This window comes from Epargyreus clarus, unplaced genomic scaffold, assembly GCF_041222505.1.
Source record: "Epargyreus clarus isolate Ecla_fem2 unplaced genomic scaffold, WU_Ecla_fem_2.2 ptg000007l, whole genome shotgun sequence".
NCBI classification, from domain to species: Eukaryota; Metazoa; Arthropoda; class Insecta; order Lepidoptera; family Hesperiidae; genus Epargyreus; species Epargyreus clarus.
Window position 1 is genome coordinate 2,875,878 of NW_027332215.1, and position 19,070 is coordinate 2,894,947.

At 34.7% G+C, this 19,070-nt stretch overlaps 1 protein-coding gene across 1 annotated transcript in view; it reads right to left on the bottom strand.

Annotated features, from left to right (window-relative positions):
- The window catches only part of Dhc16F (Dynein heavy chain at 16F), a 218,427-nt gene that overhangs the window by 193,915 nt on the left and 5,442 nt on the right, over positions 1–19,070 (bottom strand). Inside the window, exons 2-10 of the mRNA XM_073074361.1 lie at positions 15,349–15,433; positions 14,939–15,032; positions 14,439–14,658; positions 12,829–12,970; positions 9,468–9,707; positions 8,981–9,198; positions 7,066–7,249; positions 5,520–6,091; positions 4,871–5,103 (exon numbers count right to left, since the gene is read on the bottom strand). Coding sequence (XP_072930462.1) covers positions 4,871–5,103; positions 5,520–6,091; positions 7,066–7,249; positions 8,981–9,198; positions 9,468–9,707; positions 12,829–12,970; positions 14,439–14,658; positions 14,939–15,032; positions 15,349–15,433 — 1,988 coding nt within the window. The remainder of the gene's footprint in view (positions 1–4,870; positions 5,104–5,519; positions 6,092–7,065; positions 7,250–8,980; positions 9,199–9,467; positions 9,708–12,828; positions 12,971–14,438; positions 14,659–14,938; positions 15,033–15,348; positions 15,434–19,070) is intronic.

The following is a 19,070-nucleotide window of genomic DNA, read 5'->3' on the forward strand; positions in this document are numbered from 1 at the left end:
ATCAGCCGTACATTATCCACCTCGTCCGATCTGCATATGTACTAAGTCACAAAAATAAGGCTCGCTGGAATCAATTCAGTAACGCGAAATACTTATCAATAACATTTCATTAAATCCCGATAACATACGAGTAGTTTTAAGGCTGACTTGAATAGGCTTTTATCAAACCCATATGTAGGTAATGTACAACCTATCTCGTTACAGATTATAATCATATATGGCATCATTTCTATTTATGTCTCACTTTGTTCTTTATAATCCGACATCGAGAAATATATACAAAACGCGGAATTTAAAATAGAATTATTTAATCTACTACTAATGAATGATGTGCACAATCATAGAAACATATTTCTCAAATTTATTAATTAGTTCTGAAATAGATTTTATAATTTTCACTATGGTCTTGTTATAAACTGTAATATACAAATTGCCTTCATTCTGTGCCGGATGCAATCTTAGTTAAACTTTAATTGAGTTCTTATAAAGACCTTACTAAGCCAGTTAGTTCCACTTCGAAATGATTTAGATATCTGACGTGCTAAAGATTTTATATTATAAAACCAGCACCTAAGTATATTTTTGATTAGAGATCTAATTATTAAAATTTCCTTCTATTGTCTGATTAAAAGAAACTACTGATCTAATAATGGATCGAATCAAATTTATATTATGTTTATTAAATATGCCGGGCTCAAAGTATACTTGATCATTCGGCTATACAACAATCAAACAATTGAGATGCCTGTTGCAGTACAAACAGCTTCCGAGCATACTTGAGAACTTGCGTTGCAACAATATATTTCTTACTCAGAGAGCAGAAAATATAAAACTGTTTAAAAACCTGATAACATTTTGTTGAACCTTCGTCTCGATAAAAACGGAACGAAAATTATTATTCATGTTTATATTAAGTAAGTAACTCATTTTTTAAATAATCAGACCATAATCTGGACACATTACAGAACTGTACTAGCAACGATAAATTGCAGTGGTAGCCTAGTGGTTGAGAGACTCCGCCTCTTGATCGAGGGCTCCGGGGTTGAAATCCCAGGCATCTCTGATTTTTCTGAAGAAGGAAAAGAGGAAAGAAAAAAAAAGAAGTGTGATATCACAAGCACACATTTTGGAATTGGTACATAATGCGACACAGAGTGGAAACTAGCCACTTTGTGCGAGGATTAAACGTTTCAATTGGAACACAATCCGTTTCACAAACAACGACTTAACTAGAATTTACTCGGTCCGTGTCTCCATTCAACTGGGTCAGTTGCACTTGAGTAATGAAAGCATCTACCGGTCAGGCAGGGGATGGTTGACTGGCACTTGGAATTACACTCCGATGATGTTGAAATTAATAATAATTTGATAAGTACCCTAACAAGTTTTTAAAACTGTTTTTATTGTGTTGTGGAGACACCGCAATTCCGAAGCTACAATATTAAATATTAAATTAAATTAAATATTAAATTATATTGTGTTTTTGTCAAATTCCGTAAAGGTTCTATGATTTAATTATCGTAAGATCGTCAAGAATCATTAAGTTTTAAAAAATAAATTAAAAAACGTTGGCATTGGTGATTTTTATTTAAAATCACCAATGCCAACGTTTTTTAGTAATGCCAGTGGAACACATTCTAACATTTTTTTACCTAATTACCTATTTGACTTACGGAGAACAATACTGAAGATAGAAACCGATTGACTGTAGAGAAAAATACAGGTTTACCACTATTGAAACATTATTGAAGTCTATTAAAAATTGGAAGAAAAATTTCCGGTATTTCAGGAATAAACCGATGTTCATGTGTTGCTTTCCAATAGAGTGGACTTGACTATGCTATTTCACTGTAAATCAACAAACATCGCTTTGTTGCGGTTTGTAGCGCGCCGGTTACAGGAATAACGAAGAGCAGATAAGGCATCTAACGTAAATCCACGAAAATTTAACGGTAATCCAACTTGAGATTGCTGGTCAAGTATAAATAACAAAGATTAACTAATGACTATAACAATGGCGTATAGGTAATACAAAAAAATCTTGAACCAGTTCATAAATAAATAAATAAATAAAAAGCCAGTGACCGATACTCCACAAGGTACTACTAGTCTACACATGGTTGCACGGGAACATAATTATATAGACCAATTAAAAACCATAAAATACACCCATAAATAACAAATAAGTAGCAATCCAATAAATAATAATTATTTTTAACCAATTACGAGTATATCTCAAAAAATCTATAAAATATTTGGTATTATGTTAGTCACACAAATCACGGCAATCATCTTTGTTATTGAGCACAGATAAATAAATATCTTGTACGAAACATCGTTCATCCACTAGGGGTATTCAAAGGAAACACGTAGCGCAAGCGTATTTCAATTTCCGCGTTGTCCTAGGGAGAAGCTGAACTCGTTGCATCTGCGCCCTATTGTAGTACTTTCCTGTTGTAGATTAATACTTATGGTGTACTACACCCATATAATTTGATACCGATTGATCGTAGAGCAATGATAGCTTAGTGGTTAAAACTCTACCTCTCATTTAAGGCTCGATTTTTAGGTACTCAAAGAGTAAAACCCCGTTTATCTCTTGTACCGGAACCCTGTTTATCTCTTGTAGCGTAATAGATAGACATTTACGGCCTTACAAATAAAAATATACTTATACCATGGTTATGCTATGAATAGTTATATTTAGCATAAATTATGCATAAGAAAATTTAATTTTCTAACAAATAAACTCGGCATAACATCGTCATAACTATACCCAATTTACGTATAACTGCACGAAACGGCAACGTCGCATTTCACAAAAAAAGTAGACAATTGTTTATGGATATTATGTCAATTGTATCACCAAAGATTACAGTTGACGTTTTTAATGTCATTTGAACATATTTATTATTTTCTCAAGTTCAAATATTCAAATTATTCACATCGTATATTTTCATAAATATTGAAAAGTTTATTGTAAAACATAAAAATAAAATTCTGCATCATTGAATAATTCAAAAGGATTTTCTCTTTTTTTATAAGTTTTTGTCCTTCTTACAATATGTAAATTGTTTATTACATAATTAACTTCCTCTACTTCATCTACAGCTCTTACTCCCATCATAATGCTTTCAATTTAATTAAACAAACAATTTTTATAAAAAAATGGAGCGATGTTATATTATAGAATGTCAAAGATTTTATGTTATACGGAACTTAAACAAGGGTGAGGGATTGTATAACTCTTGTATGGACGGTTATATAGACGATATACTATGTATAAGCTATTACAAGTTTATTTGTAGGAATTTCGCTTATTATGCTTAACATAACATTTTATGACACGTTTATTTGTAAGGCTGTTAATGTTTTTACAGAATATGTGTTACGGTATTAAATATTTAAAATAAGTGTTGATCGTCATACTATTTTTTGGCGTTTATCATTTTATCAATACAATGCACTTACTTCTACGGCTGCTACGATATTAAATCCTAAAAATAAAACTATAACAACATTTTTCGTGGTATGAAAACGTCCATGTGTGAGTTCGTCTCGCACTTGGCCAATTATTCTAAGGTTTGGATTTCGATATATTATGTGCGTATGAATTTCTCATACGCACATAATATTTCAATTGTCACTTGTTTTAAGAGTGAAGAAAAACATCGTGAGGAACTTCTGAGAGGTCTTTGAAAAAAAAGAGTTGTTGCCGACAGGTACTTCACCAGGGCGATGGACTATGCCCTAAACACATATCGCTATGAGAAGAGTCCCGCGCCCAGCAGTGAACAGAAATGCACACTAGCCACACCAAAATTTGCTTCTGCTATGTCAATGTATTTGTGATGTTTAGGCTTCCGACGGACTAATGAATATTTGAATTTGGTGAGTTGCGAAATCCATTAGTTAGCATCGTATCAATTGAATTGCATATTTGTATGGTGAACTAAAAGGGTAACAATATACTTTGTTTCATTTAAAATCGGTCGTCACTACGAAACTCAGTTGATTACAATTATTTAACATATAAGCTTTACAGCCTAGATTTTATTAAATAAAAGAACCAACTTTCTTATACAAGTAACAAGTAATATCATTAAAAAATCAAAAACTCAACTGCAGTAAAAAGGACGAAAACAATTTTCAAAAACGGTCAAATAAGTCTTATTATTTTTACCCAAAAAAATACAAAAAATTATAATATCTGTTTCAAAGTGGCAACATTTTCAAAGAACCTATTTTAACCCTTTAAGTAATCTCAAAAACACTTTTTTAGTTCTCGCTTACGCTATATATGAAACTAACATGTGCAAATTGTCAGAACTTTAAGTTCAGCGGTTTCGGCTGAGCGTTTATCTCTGGCACAGTCAATTAATTAGTCATTTAGTCAGTCAGTTGCCTTGTTATGTCCACGTTAAAAGGAGATTACAACAATAACATTATTAAAATAACTTTCTCGTATTATTATTTTTTGTAATCGCGGGGCCGACTAACCGCGTGGCGGGCATCTCTATATCATAATTTTGTGAGCGTTAAGTGCATACAATCACAAGCGGTTGTATATTAAAAAGCCGTGCGGTAAGCCGCGCGACCCCGTAGCTAACCGCTAGTCCATAGAGGGGGCTACATGTATCGGAATATTTAATAAGTACTAAATAACTACAATATCTTTTACGTAGAAACTGGTATTGTATTGATTGTATTCCCACATTAAAACACTATTACTGTCTATTTTAATATGGCATCACACAAGTGTAAGTGACAGCATAATTACATAATGAAACGTTCTTGTATATGTACGCTAACAACTGTATGCATATTTAAAATTATTTGAATACTAAGAATGATAGAAAATTAAACTTACCAAGATACTCGGTCATGTCATCAGGCGGTATGCCAATGTTGAATTCGCCCATTAGATCGTATAACTCTCTCAAGTATTCCAGCCTTTCTTCGAGCCGAGCCACTCGCGACTCAAGTCCATCGAGCACGAAGTTGAAAGCCACTAGCTCTCCAGCTGTCTCTGGCTCCTTCGTTATGTCCTCGTTGATGGACTCGATGCCAGCTAGTATATCGTCAATGCATTCACGACCGATTCTGTGAATTTTAATAAGGATACGTATAGCCTCGTCTGTGATTTCAGATTAGTTTATTTATATGCCTAGCTCTAGTTAATGTACATACTACAGTTAGCATCGGCAATTCGCGTTTTGGCGATTTGTTGCATCCGATCACAATCTCGAATGCGCATTTTGGTCAATTAATGCTATATTCAGTATTTTGCGTTTAGTTCCTACAACTTGCGTCTAAATGTAATAGCAATTAGTGCTCAAACGCGTTACGCCTGTAGCGTTTATTCGCTACATCTAGCATCCGAATAGCAGTACTAAAATTGAAACGTCTACCGGAGCTTTAAAAATTTAAAATGATTTTTATAAGTGCATATATAAGTAAAAGAGCTTTAAGTTAAATAAAATAATAATAAATAATATTAAAAACTGTTATAAGCTTACTCAGGTGTGACATTAGCAACAACATCGAACAGTCTTTTCGGTTGCGGTCGGAATAGCTCCTGGAAAGGACTGAGGCAAAGGAACAGTAGCCCCAGCGGTTGATAACTGACGACATCTTCAATAGCCTCCATTTGCTTCACGAATCTGTCGCAGAGTAACTTAAACGCGATAACGTCCCTTTCCTGTTTTATAATTTCTATGTCCATTTCGTGAGCTTCTCTGAAGTTGTTCATGAACGCATTCATGCGTCGAAGGAACGTCCAGACGCTTTCGTATCCACTATGAATCGAATATGGTATAAATGCTATGTCGTCTAACATTTCCTGGTCCTGATTCATCAAGAAGTAGAGATTCGGCGACTGCCCCGCTGACCACTCTACTTTCTTGCCCATTATTGTGGGTTGAACGAATATCTCTAGTGTCTCTTCGTTCAGGAAGTTATGGAACGTTCTCACATACTGATCCCAATAATTGGTTATCTTTTCGAAGTGTGTAGATATAACATTCTCGGCAGGGTTCAGTTCAACTTGGCCACTAGGAAGGACGTAAGCATCCACTTGGAACAAGGCCCACTGATGATAGAAATATGATAAAATAAAATACTTATCAATGTTTAACTTTATTATTTAGATTACTTTGTTTACTAAAAAACTTAAAGTTACTACATATGTTTAATTTTTAAAAGGTCTTTCTTAACTAGCAATATCAGTACATATGTATAGCAATAATTATAAATTTCCCAATTAACGTTATAACTACTTTAACTCAACTGATTGAGATTGCAATACTAATATAATTTGAGGACAGTGCCGTGATACGATATTATTGAGATGAGCCGGTGATATTATTGATGGGTCCAGCCGTTCGTTAAGGGCGTTACTAACGGCAGCTACACAACCAAACACGATATCCTTGTGATTTAGTTCGTCGTCTGGATGGACCGTTAATTTTTACAAAATTAACGGTCCATCCAGACGACGAACTGTACGGGAGTAACTTAATTAATGTGTACTATAGGTAGTTTGACCATTGAAATAATGCATCCCTGATAAGTCGTGTCCGAATGAACTATGTAACTTTAAAGTGCTGCCGAATATATTATGAAAATGTCTCAAAATATAATCAACAACATATTGGGGCTAAATGTGACGATCAATAAATATTTCAATAAAATAGTGACAAATAAGTAACGTATAAAATCCACTTGTGCTGTTCAAATTTTACCATCCTCAATAATATTTTGTTATACGCGTAGGTAAAGATGGTCAAAATATAGACCAATAATATATATATATATATATATATATATATATATATATATATATATATATATATATATATAAGCTAAATAAATATCATCAAATAAGCTCGTTTTTATTTTTCTTACGGTGTGGTTATGTTCAGAAACGATATTTTCAAATCTCTAGACGTGTGTAACGGACACCTATTGACAAATTTCAGGAATGCATTGTATAAGCAGCCGCACCATAATACATGAATTAAAAAATAAAACCTTGATTACATTTTGTTATAATACTTTAAATACCTTACAAGTGTCAGTTTCGCGAGGCAACACCTCGAGAACCTCGTCAACCTCTGTGCCGGCCAGCAGCGCGGGCTCCGGCGTGAACCCCACGTGCTTCCGGAGCATGTCCGCCATCATTTGGTTAGAACGCTTTGTGAGCCGGTACAGCATGTAATTTGTCATGTAGTCCGCTAGCTTCACGAAGCTGGTATATCACATATAAGATATAAAAAAGTGCTTTTCGCTCGTCAAATAAGAAGGTGGTAGAATGCTTTGTCGTTAGAATTCGGTGGCATCACCGCCACACCTGTTTCTACCTTCAACAAGGCATATCTACTTATCCGAGGCGATAAGTAGGTATGCCTCGTCGTAACTTTAGATTTGGGCACAGACCTACCATTGTCATTGTATTTGAAAATTCTAATCGATTCTTAGATTACTACAACATGACACATGACGTAGAACTGGTTAATTATTCATCCAAAATGAAGAGTGAGTTATTTTAAAACTAATTAATTTTAGCGCGGATTCAGATTCCATGCAATGGATGAAATCGAAACCGCCTCAAATTATTAATTTCTTTAATATAGGTACCATATGTACAAAAAAGTAACGCGCTCGAGTAGGTACCGATGTCAAAAGGATGATGTATTTTTACCACGCTTTTATTAGTTTGACGTGTATGTATGAAGATATGTGGGAGTGTAACCGAAACTTTGCAATCTTTTTGCCGACTTTAAACGGTCAGTGTAAATCAACAATTTTAAAAATTATCAAGAACCGAGGACAGTCAATGCACGCTTTTAATAATTTTGTTTCTTTGTATTTATCACGATCATCAGGATTAACGATTTTCGGGCCGGTGTTCTAACGCCTTAGAGAAAGTTCATGGCAAATTTAATAGATTGCAACAATTATTACTTTTAAGTATGATTAACTATAATAGTTTTTTAAATAATAATTTTATTGCTTTTCTAAATGTCGCCGTGAGCTAGGGTCACATCCCAATCGTCAATTTTTTTTAATGGGAGCTTCGTTTTCGGATCACCTCTGAATATCCGATGCGCTCTCTCTCGTACTTTATAGCTCTCTCGTACGGATGCAGCCCCAATGCAAACCGGTAGATTGACATATTTCCGGCATCAGAGACATGTGGGTTACGACGTACTCTATCAATAATCGGGCGATGCTTGTATGACTTATTGTTTTACATTTTCACACCATACAAACTCCATCCAAATTGGATCAGTAGTTTCTGAGAAATATACGGATATAAAGGTTTACATACATAGCGATTGAATACAGAACCTTCATTTTTGAAGTCTGTTAAAAATAAGATAGGTACTTTTTACGTCTATAAGAGTTACTATTTAAGTCTGCTCATACATTTATTGATAATTCTAGGTGATCGTTCATCAACGTTGGCCGTCGATTTGTAGCAAATGCGTTTCAAAATATGAAGTCTTTAGTTTACATACTTTTTAAGAGGAGAAGTAGCCGATATGATTATTGATTATTGTCAAGAGGTAACGAGACTGCCCCGCTCAATGCGGATCATTAAATTATACCTACCAATAACGATTTATAATAATAAAAGTAGTTTTTTGGTTTTCATTTTCAAAGTAGAACTTACTTACGATTCTATAACGGGAGCATAAAAAAGTATTTAATATTCAATCACTGAATATGTACTCATTTAGCTTGATACTATTTATAAGCAGGGACAATAGACAAGTTTTAGTACGACTTTAAAACTTGTCTACACACAACATATACATAATTTACCAAAGTACTTGAAGTGTATTTTTGTTGTTGTTACATTTTGGGTCTTTCTAAACACTATAATGAAATCCACTTCGAGGTTTTACCTAAAAATGAATCAATCAATTCGTCCGGTCACGAACTGGCAAACGGAATTCTGTGCAATACTACTAACCTGGCGAGTCTCTCGCAATATTTTCGTTTGTTCGCTTTTTCCGTGTAGGACATGCCGCCGGTGGGTTTCCCGCGTATTATTTGAAATGGCGGCACATTCCTGTCGTCAAATAAGAAGCCTTGCAGGTAGAGCGCTGCGTGGCACGCCGCCGTGACCACCTCCAACACCACTGATCGGAATTCCGAAAGTTTGTCGCGAACATATTCCAATCGTTTCATCTAAAACGATTCAACCTTTATTTGATTTTCATAAAATTTAAGTCGGGACGAAAAATCTTTTATTGATATATGTAGGACTTATTTATTTGAGTTGCCTATCGTCCTTCTATACTAGTAAACACTTGAACTTAAGTCGTCACTAATCGTAATCAATCTATCCAATTTTTGCCAACAGGCAAACAAAGATCGAAATTTGACTATTCCAAGTAGTCAACATTGTCAAATATACCTTTGGTGGGAAAATCGTTTTTTAATAACTGAAAACTAACCTGCAATTCGATGAAGTAGAAGAAGGCGATGTCCATATCTCTTGACAAGTCAGCGAAGCTTTTTGTTTCCATCTCACAGCACATGGCCTGAATACCGAGCAGCGCTTTTCCCAACACTGGGGTCAGTATGAAGAGGTTCTTGGCGATCTTATTGCGAAGCTTGCTGAACTTTCTGAACAAGATAGACTTCCTCCACACGTAAAATGCCTTCCAATATCTATATACTCTGAAGAACTTGATCTATAATGTAACATTAAAGCGGACGTTGTAATCTACGTGACGGTAAATGGTCACAGCCGCCCATGGACATATGTACCCAACTTTATATAGAACAGGTCGGAAGTTAATGAAAATGAAGCAATGCTTTGTTCTCGTATAAGCCGCATTCAATGCGATTAACTTATTGCGAACAATTTATTTAGTAAATTAAATTGATACGTCGAATTGAAGCCAATAAAATAGGGGAATTCGTAAAAGTGTAGACGTGAAATGGAATAATATTTTGGATGGAGTACCTATAATAGTGACGTATCTTTTAAATTTAACACATTTAAGTTATATTACCAAGGTTAAATAATGTAGTATGGACTCATAAATACTATCATAATTATATTATCAAGGTATAAATGGAGTTATTACATTTAATTTAGTGTTTCTTTTATGACCGCTAAAATGAGACATAAACAGGATGAAATAACAGTGTGCACTGTAAACGCTTGAACTTAGTCCTGAAATGCTGAAACGATCCATGAATTACTTAACGGAATTACAACTAAAGTGCTGTAACGCGATAAACGTCCACGGACTGCATAATAATATTCCACTTGACACTACGTACCCGGTATCTGCTTACTATCCCTATCTAACAGAAAAACACATTTTTATACGCATAGCAATTTAACATAACATTGTATAAGGCTTCAAAACAGAGTCGTTGTCAGTTTTAAACTTAATACTTATGCCACACGTTTTGCCTATTAAACAGGTAAGATTTGCCGGTAAGTGGTAAGTAATGTGGAAATTATTTGTACACTGGAAAATGCGATACTTAGGTCGTACGTCGTCAACCCGTTACAGACCCGATGCCAACAACTAGGCTTTCGTTTTCGTCATAATTGAAAATAATAACCACCACAAATCTTAAAATACGATCAGAAGGTACGTTTAACGCGAAATATAATAGCGTACAACGGTACAAAAGGCATTGTCTATGGATGTTATTTTTGAATTGACTTTAAACAAAGTACTTTCTTAATTTTCAACCCCAATCATGAAATATAAAGCTTCAGTTTTCCAAATTTAAATTCGGTTTAAAATATCCCAAAATATCCAAAATTATTGTCGATAAAATTATTTCTTGGTTTCAGTTTTATTTACAGTTTATATTTATGTATAAGCCTAAAGCATTTTACTCAAGTCATATGTTATGTATAATCCTTAAGGATTAGTATGCCAATGTATGAAAAAAATTATATTTCTTAAAAAAAATCCATTAATTTGTATTTTAACATAAAATTACTTCCCAAAATTTGATCCATATAAGCAACACTATAAGAAAACTAATATAGCACAGAACTTATTTAAATTTATAGATTATTTATTATAAATCTCTCAGGTATGTAGGACCTACATATCTGAAAGGTGTAGGCATCCTCACGATGTTTTCCTTCAACGTTAAAGCAATTGATAATAAATTTAAGCACATAATATTACAAAATCAGAGGTGCATGCCTGAAATTCGAACCTCGGAGCTGAGAGGCAGAATTTCAACCACTAGGCTACTATGCTGTTATATATAAATTTAATGAAGTACGACCAGTTTATTAAAATATTTTAACTTTAACTAGAGTATGAAATTAGTTGGATACAACGAGAGTGCCAGCTTCGCCATTAATTAAAAATCCGTAGTTACTTGCATTAACGTTTGCACCGTTTTCTTTGACTTCCTCGTTAAAACTTTACAATCCCAATGTTGTATTTCACTATTCATTGTGAGCACAACATATTGTAATCTAATTTTAATAAATGCAGTTTTTTAATTCAAAAATAATGTACCTAGTTACTAAAGCAGTTAACGGGAAATCATGCAGATATGAAAATGAAATATTAAACTTATTGAATACTTATAGCATTCTGTATCTACTCAGCTGCCACGTACGTATACGACAAAATAATCCTAGTTTATTTGAAAGCTACTCATTAATAATCGTTTAATAATTACTAGTTATTTGCTAAAGTTATTACATGCCTATTTATTATTATCATAAGACAATAACTTACGTAACATTTCAAATTGTAGTTGCACCAAGCAGTCTTTATTTTGTTAAACATACATACATACACCTAAATATGTTGAAACATTCAATTTTTATTTTATTTCTGCTACAAAACTGTTCTCAGGTCTCCTCTTAAAGAGAGAAGTGGGCTAAGGTAATAATCAACTATACTAGCCAAGTACAGATTAATAAACTTTATTTGCCTTTGAGATACTCTCAGGTATGTAGATTTCCCCACGAAGTCTTCCTCCGTCGTTAAAGGGAGCGGTAATTCATTTCTAAAACATAACTTCAAAAACTTCAAGTTTCCACCAGGCATTCGGAACTCTCTCTCTAAAGGTAAAAGGCGAATTTCAAGGCACTAGAGAATTATTGCGTGCACTAAGCTATCAAATGATTACAACTCCAAAACTTTTCTATAAATAATTTAAATAATTGTACATCATTTTATATTCAATTGGGTTTGCATTTTGTCACAACATTAAGCCTAATATTCTATATAAAATTAGTAACTTCTGAGATTCCCACCTGGAAATAGAAGTACCTGAATTAGGTTTGTTAACTAAGATAGACAGTCTAACGAAATATCGAGACTAACCTACAAATAGTTTCTTCCAGACCTGCATAATATATTTTCGGTGGCATGTTACACAATTTGCGAACGAGGTCGCTTTTCCGGATATAGATACTTAACTTTTAATGATTTTCTAAAGTGAATTCTATTTATCATAGCGCGTATTTATTATAATCTGATTATGATTGTAGGGTATCAAAGCGTAGAATATATGCAGGATATTGATGGATGGATGGATGGATGGATGGTAAGATTTCTACTTACTTGAATTTGAAAAGAAAGTTGTGTAACTTTATTCAATAAACATTTTAAAATGCAAGCATTTCTTTACATCTCTCTTTTAGTAATTCGTGCTCGAGAAATAAGTACAAGCCATTTTAATAAGAATCTTTATTGAATCTAGTTACGTCTATAGCAAATACTATTTGTTCTGTCTATGCTGATTATTGCATACGCAAGCTAAAAAACAATGCCACATAATTACAGGGTATTATTATAACAATGATCTTACGTCTGTCAGTTTCACGAATATCGTGTACTCCTGCTCCCAATCGGGCAGCTTAGTGAACACCATCTCGTTGGTGAAGTGAGTGACGCCGCATGGGCTTATCGTCAGGTAGTTGCGCTTATCGATCTCCTCGTAAGGGACCACCCTGGATGAATATTAATATGTTGTAATATTTTTATACTAATATTACAAAGCTAAATAAATTGGTTGGTTGAAAGCGGTAACCTTTGGAAGTATGAGTGGGACTGAAAAATATCTTTGAAACTGAAATGCTTTTAACTGAATAATATTTTGCCGTTTTAAAATAATCGCTAATCTGGAATATGCGATCCACCTTAACCTGATCTTAAACACAGAGTCTCATTCATGAACAAAACATGATCAGATTTATTGAAAGTAATAGCAGGGCCACACATGGCGACTTTTTGCAGCGATTTCATTAGCAACCCATTATTGGCTCACTGCTGTGCATGGGTTTCCCTCTCAGAAGGAGACAATCCTTCTCATCACAATCCACCACCCTGGCTAAGTGCGAATTAGTAGACTTCACAAACGTTTAAAAACCTTTTTTCTAAAGATCTCGTTAATGTGTGGATTTCATCGCATTATTGTCTTTTATCGTTAAAGCAATTGATAATTAATTAGTAGCGATTTAGTAACGCGCCATGCGCGACTGTTTCGCATATCGGTTTCGCATCAGAGCTGGCATGGTGGCATCGGATAGAGCAGAGAAAACTCGTCATGTGTAACAGCGCTAAACCGTCAGTTATACCTCCATTACAAGACCACTGGAAAGACAAATGAAACCGTCATAGTCATTCTACGTAGAATACCTTAACAATTTCTTTGAAAAGCAAAGCTTGTGCTTGCTGCTTTGAACTGCTTTTACTGGGGCGTTTCAACTTAGTTCTGAAAGATACACGGTAGTTTCGCAAATATTCGTAACTTTGTTAACTGAATTTATAAATCGTCTTAGCATATTAAATTAGTATTATCTTGTAACACATTAACAATAATTTCAGCGAATGTATTCTCATATCTTGAAGTTTGTATAAGTAAAAAAAGTAGAAAAAAGGTTATGTTATGAATATTTAACGGTGTTGAAATCAACCTACCCCAATCGTTTCCTTGTTCACTTTGGTAGTGTCGGCCCCTTCCAAATGTTTCAATTACACCTGACCTAGTTACACTTATGCTTTGACAAATTTTGTTTATAGGTTTCGCTCTTATTTAGGATGTAAGTAGTAGTAGGTAGTACCTAATGCAATTCAATTATGAATTGCATTAGGTTTACTGATGCTCACATTAATAATGTGAGCACTGAATAATAGGTATTCTTCAGAACACTACACTATAAATAGCATAAAGATGGACAAAATCTTTGTGGCGCGACTCGTGAGGCACCACCGCCACGATAACATCAGTATTTAGCGCGGCCGTTTCGGTTTGAGATGAATGTGTGGTATTGGAAACGTTCTTATCCGAGGCTTTCTAACTTAATCATAGGACAGGTAGAAATCTCATCAGGTCAGTCTACAAGCTCTATTACTTACTTTATTAGCGTTATTACTTCAATATTGTAAAAAAAATGTGGTTTAAATCTTTAGACTTACTTAAGATAATATGGTGTGAAATACACATTTTGTGGATGCACAGCGTATATCATGTAGAGGAAGCCGCAAGACGGGTTGCTCCTGACATACGCGATGACTTCCTTCTGCGACGCCACCTCGGGCTTTATCTTTAGCGGGTCGTGCGTGTGGTCCTCTCGATGTACCTCGGTACTGCTGACTGACTCGCGAATCTTAAGTTCTTTCTTCTTTTTAGCTTCACCTACAAAAATGTCGAAATATTATTAGAGGCAATGGATGTGATTTCTTGGTCGTAGTTGAGTTGTAAGGTCCAATCATAAGAAAATGCAGCAATAATCGTATAGCATTTTAATTTGATAATCATTGTACACAAATATTTTGTAACGAAAAGTCTAAACTATTCGGTTTCTATATTTTTTCACGTATATATATTTTAACGAATTTGCAATGTGTATTAAGTACCGACTTGAGCAGAGTTTCTCTATAAAGATATGATATAAATTCAATAAGGGGTTCCTTACTTAAGCCGTCTTCAAGCTTAATTGGCTCGAGCTGCAGCTTCGCGGGCTTCCGTTCCTTTCTGTACCGTTCCTCTTGGGCGGCGGCGAACCCCGTCTACAAGAGTAAATACCTGCTTTATCATAGGTAACATACGCTACCCTAAACCGCTAGGTATTCGTAGCCTACGACTATACTTTATTGGAAAATGTCTTATCGCTCGTAACTTTACACCCGTGCGTTCGTAAAGCATACTTAAGTATAAGCGTTTCATGCATGGCATACCTTATTGAATTCCTTAACTCAGAGAGCGTATGTCAACTCAGCAGTAGGATATCAAAATATAACTTGTTATTACTTATACCATACTTATACGCAATACGTTTGAACATATATTAAATGGTTTAAATAACACTCGAATATAAAAAGTTACCAAAGGTTCTGGTTCTTTCTCCACATGTTCGATTTTATCCAATAGTTTCTTGTGTGGCAAGTGGAATGGAATATCGCGAGGTTTCCTGCAAACAAAATACAATAGGTACTCATACTTTGGTGCCTATATATAAAACACAAAATAAATGAAGTTCACAAGGTTATCAATGACTACAATACAGTACAGTTTATATTATACGCCATGCGTTTAATACACGTAACAATTAATTAGGTAGGTATCAATATACCCGTATCAATAGGCATTATTTAAGACTGCGTCATTAAAAAGTTGCCGTTCTGCAATATTTCAAGTCTCTATTATAACGACCGTTAGGTATATAGAACTATAGGTAAATGAAAGTAAAATTAGGCTTCGGTGTCAGACGGGAACTTTTGGTCTTGAAAATGGGTCAATTAAATTTCCGCTAGAGCTTCCTACTAAGACGCTCGGAAAGGTTGGTGTGCACTGTGCAATTGCATCCTTGTGCTAATAACGCTTTAACAGTCGAATCCACGTGATGGCAAACTACCTTTTTTGAAGGATTACTCGTAATAAACTAACTTCCTGAATTACACTGGCAGTGGACAGGGTCGGATTTGGGACAGGCCAGACGAGGCTATAGTCCCGCGTCAACGAGAAGGGGTCCACCATAATAAACAGAAAATAAATATTAAAACGCACAACATTGTTTTTGTCAGTAAAGATCTCTAGAAGGAATGACCTTGCAATTTAATGTAACTAATAACTAAAAGTGCTGCAACCCATTAACATACCGCCGTTGGACACGGGCATTTCTCCTCAAGCTCCTATTTGTATCGCCACGCTGTTCCAATAATGATTGATGGATACAAAATAAGACGATTAGTAGTAGGGAGCTACAACACTCTTAAATTTTTAAAGCCAAAGATCTTTGATCAATCATAAAGATAATAATGATTACTGCCACCAACTGCTTCAATTCCCATGGATGCCTATGGAACTATCAATGATCCTGATCACCCACTGTAGTACACTGTGTACTACATCACGTTCACGATCACTGTGTACGTTCGATAATTAAAATGCTTAAACGTACCTACTGTTCGCAATACACAAGCCAGACCTATCAGACGCCTCGAGCTCTCGATACCAGTTTAAATATATAAATAACGGTTATTCCTTTAGTGACTTTACTTTGAAAATGCTAACAAGATATAGAAAGGATACATCAGTGTCAGCTCGGAATGTACTTACACTCTGGAGTAAAACTTACTGAAATAATATTTGCAGAAAACAAAAATTGGCATTTATGTTTATGTTTAAGATATAAAATTAATGGAAAATAATCAACAAATAACATATATTTTCGAATGCTCAGTAGTACATGTAATACATAGATTCGTAAAAATTACTCGCTCCTAACAAGAAAATGTAACCTTTGACAATTGTCACTCTATACTTATCTATGATGTAATAACGAAAGCTTATTATACATGTAGGTAAGTCCGAAAGGTCTAAGCTGAGCTTTGCGTTAGTGTGAGTGAACATCAAAAGTAGAGTCAGATTAAAAACAATCAAAAATAAATTTTATTATCTTTTCGTTACGTACATAAGTTAAAGAGACATTCTTGTTTATTAAAATATTTTCTGTCTGTGTCTGTGATTACATATCAATTCAACAAATATGGTGTGTTTAACTACTGCAAACTTTATTTTCTTTATTTAAAATTATAGCAATTCTTCTATATCGGACATTACATCATCATCATTTTCATTATCACTCTCGCCTTCATCTTTACTTTCACCACTTTTTGATTGGCTTTAAACGTCAGCAGTGGATTTGGTATGAAACCGTCCTCTCCGCCAGCATCAACTATTATCAAACGATTTCCTTTAGAAATTGGGCTGATGTATTGACACTTGACATATTTTTATCTTTTATGTCTTTAAAATAACTCTTTAAATTGCATATAATTTCCTTAACTTGACTATTTAAAGGTCTTCGTATTATACGTTTTTTTTTTAAATATTGGATGCCATTTTACTAATAAATGTAACATAAAAACAAATTATTAGAAATTAAACAATTCTGCTACCGGTACAAGAAGTGAAGAAGATGCACGATTGGCAAAAAGCGGTATAAACCGGTTTAAAACAATTAATGGTAGGGGAGCCCAGGATGCTAAATGTCTAGAAACTCTGGCGTCATTGGGACTTATACGATTGTGTAGATTAGACATAAAAATGAAGAAAAGGTTATATATTATATTTTTCGGTTCAGCTCGTTTTCTTATTCTGACGATAAAAAAAAAATTATGAGAATGTATGAAGAATAATGTATCTTCCTAAAAATGAGCCTTTTCCTTTAGTTTGTGATGCATCATTACTTCCCAGGTATTCATACTAATAAGTGACACTATCAGATAGCATAATAATACAGGATGTTTTTTTTTTTCAAAATTACTTTTTTTCACTACTTCGACGTGTGGTAATTGGCAGATTATGATGTTTCCCGTTTTCTATTTCATTATTTCCTTTATATTAAAAAGAAAATTGACCACGCTCGAGCATGTCCAGTGATCGATTTTTTTTTAATTCTGCGAACTCCCCGACATAGAAAGCTCATTTATGGTTTAGGATACTTTATAGGGTGTAAGGTATCTCCCATATCTTAGTCTGACGCGCTCGAGACACTTCCGAAATACCCTCTTGGGCTCCCCAACTATAAAAGAATCATCGTGCTTTTGTTTGATTTCACACCTACACTATCCATGTGCACTCACACAAATGCAAAGCTCACCTTAGGCCTCGCGGACTATAACATTCCTATCGCTTATATTAAATCCAAATAAAAGAGGTCAAAACTGCATTTTAATTGATGTACCAAAGTATTATTTATGTAAGACAAATAGAAACCAAATAAGACATAATAAGTTTGTAAAGATGATTACAGTTGCAACCTTGAGGACTATATTTTATTGGGACGCGTTCGCATTATATAGATAATTACCTATTATGGGCTTTAAACTCCCTTCAAACTAAATTACTGCAGAGTCACGAGGCGCAACATAAGGCTACCTACCTAATATTTTATTGTATCCTAAGGTTGAAACCACAATATTACACATAGGTACATACATCGTAACTGATCTACAAATGGAAGCAACGTCGGTCGTGGTCACTGGCGGCCAATTCCACGAGAGCTTCCATGCTTCAAGGAGCACATAACGGCGTATGGACACCTAATGTGCTCTCCAGAGCACATGCTTCTATGCACAGATAACAGCCTCTCGGTACCTATAGGTATAGTAGTCATCACACATTGCTGGAGGCTTTGTAAACATCCGACACGAGTTGGTCACTAATTCATATCTTCTTCCAAGAATCCGTATCGGAGCAGCTTAGTGGAACACACCCAGACCTTGCCAGTTATGTTTCTCCCGCTTCATCTCCCACGGGTGCATACACATTGTAATGTTTGTAAGAACCTAAAGGGCTTTAACATGCACTGGCTCACCACTACACCAGCTCCGAGCAGGGCTGCGCGTCCGATCCGTATCTCGTACGTCACCAGACTGACTTTGACAGCTACCCTCTCTACTGGCATACGTGAGACAATGTTCATACATATCTATTAAATAGATACATACACTACATCCCTTCCTTTTTAACAAATTTTATTTACTTATATATACATAATTTCCAATCTAAGTAATATCTTATTTTCATTTATGGTTTTACTT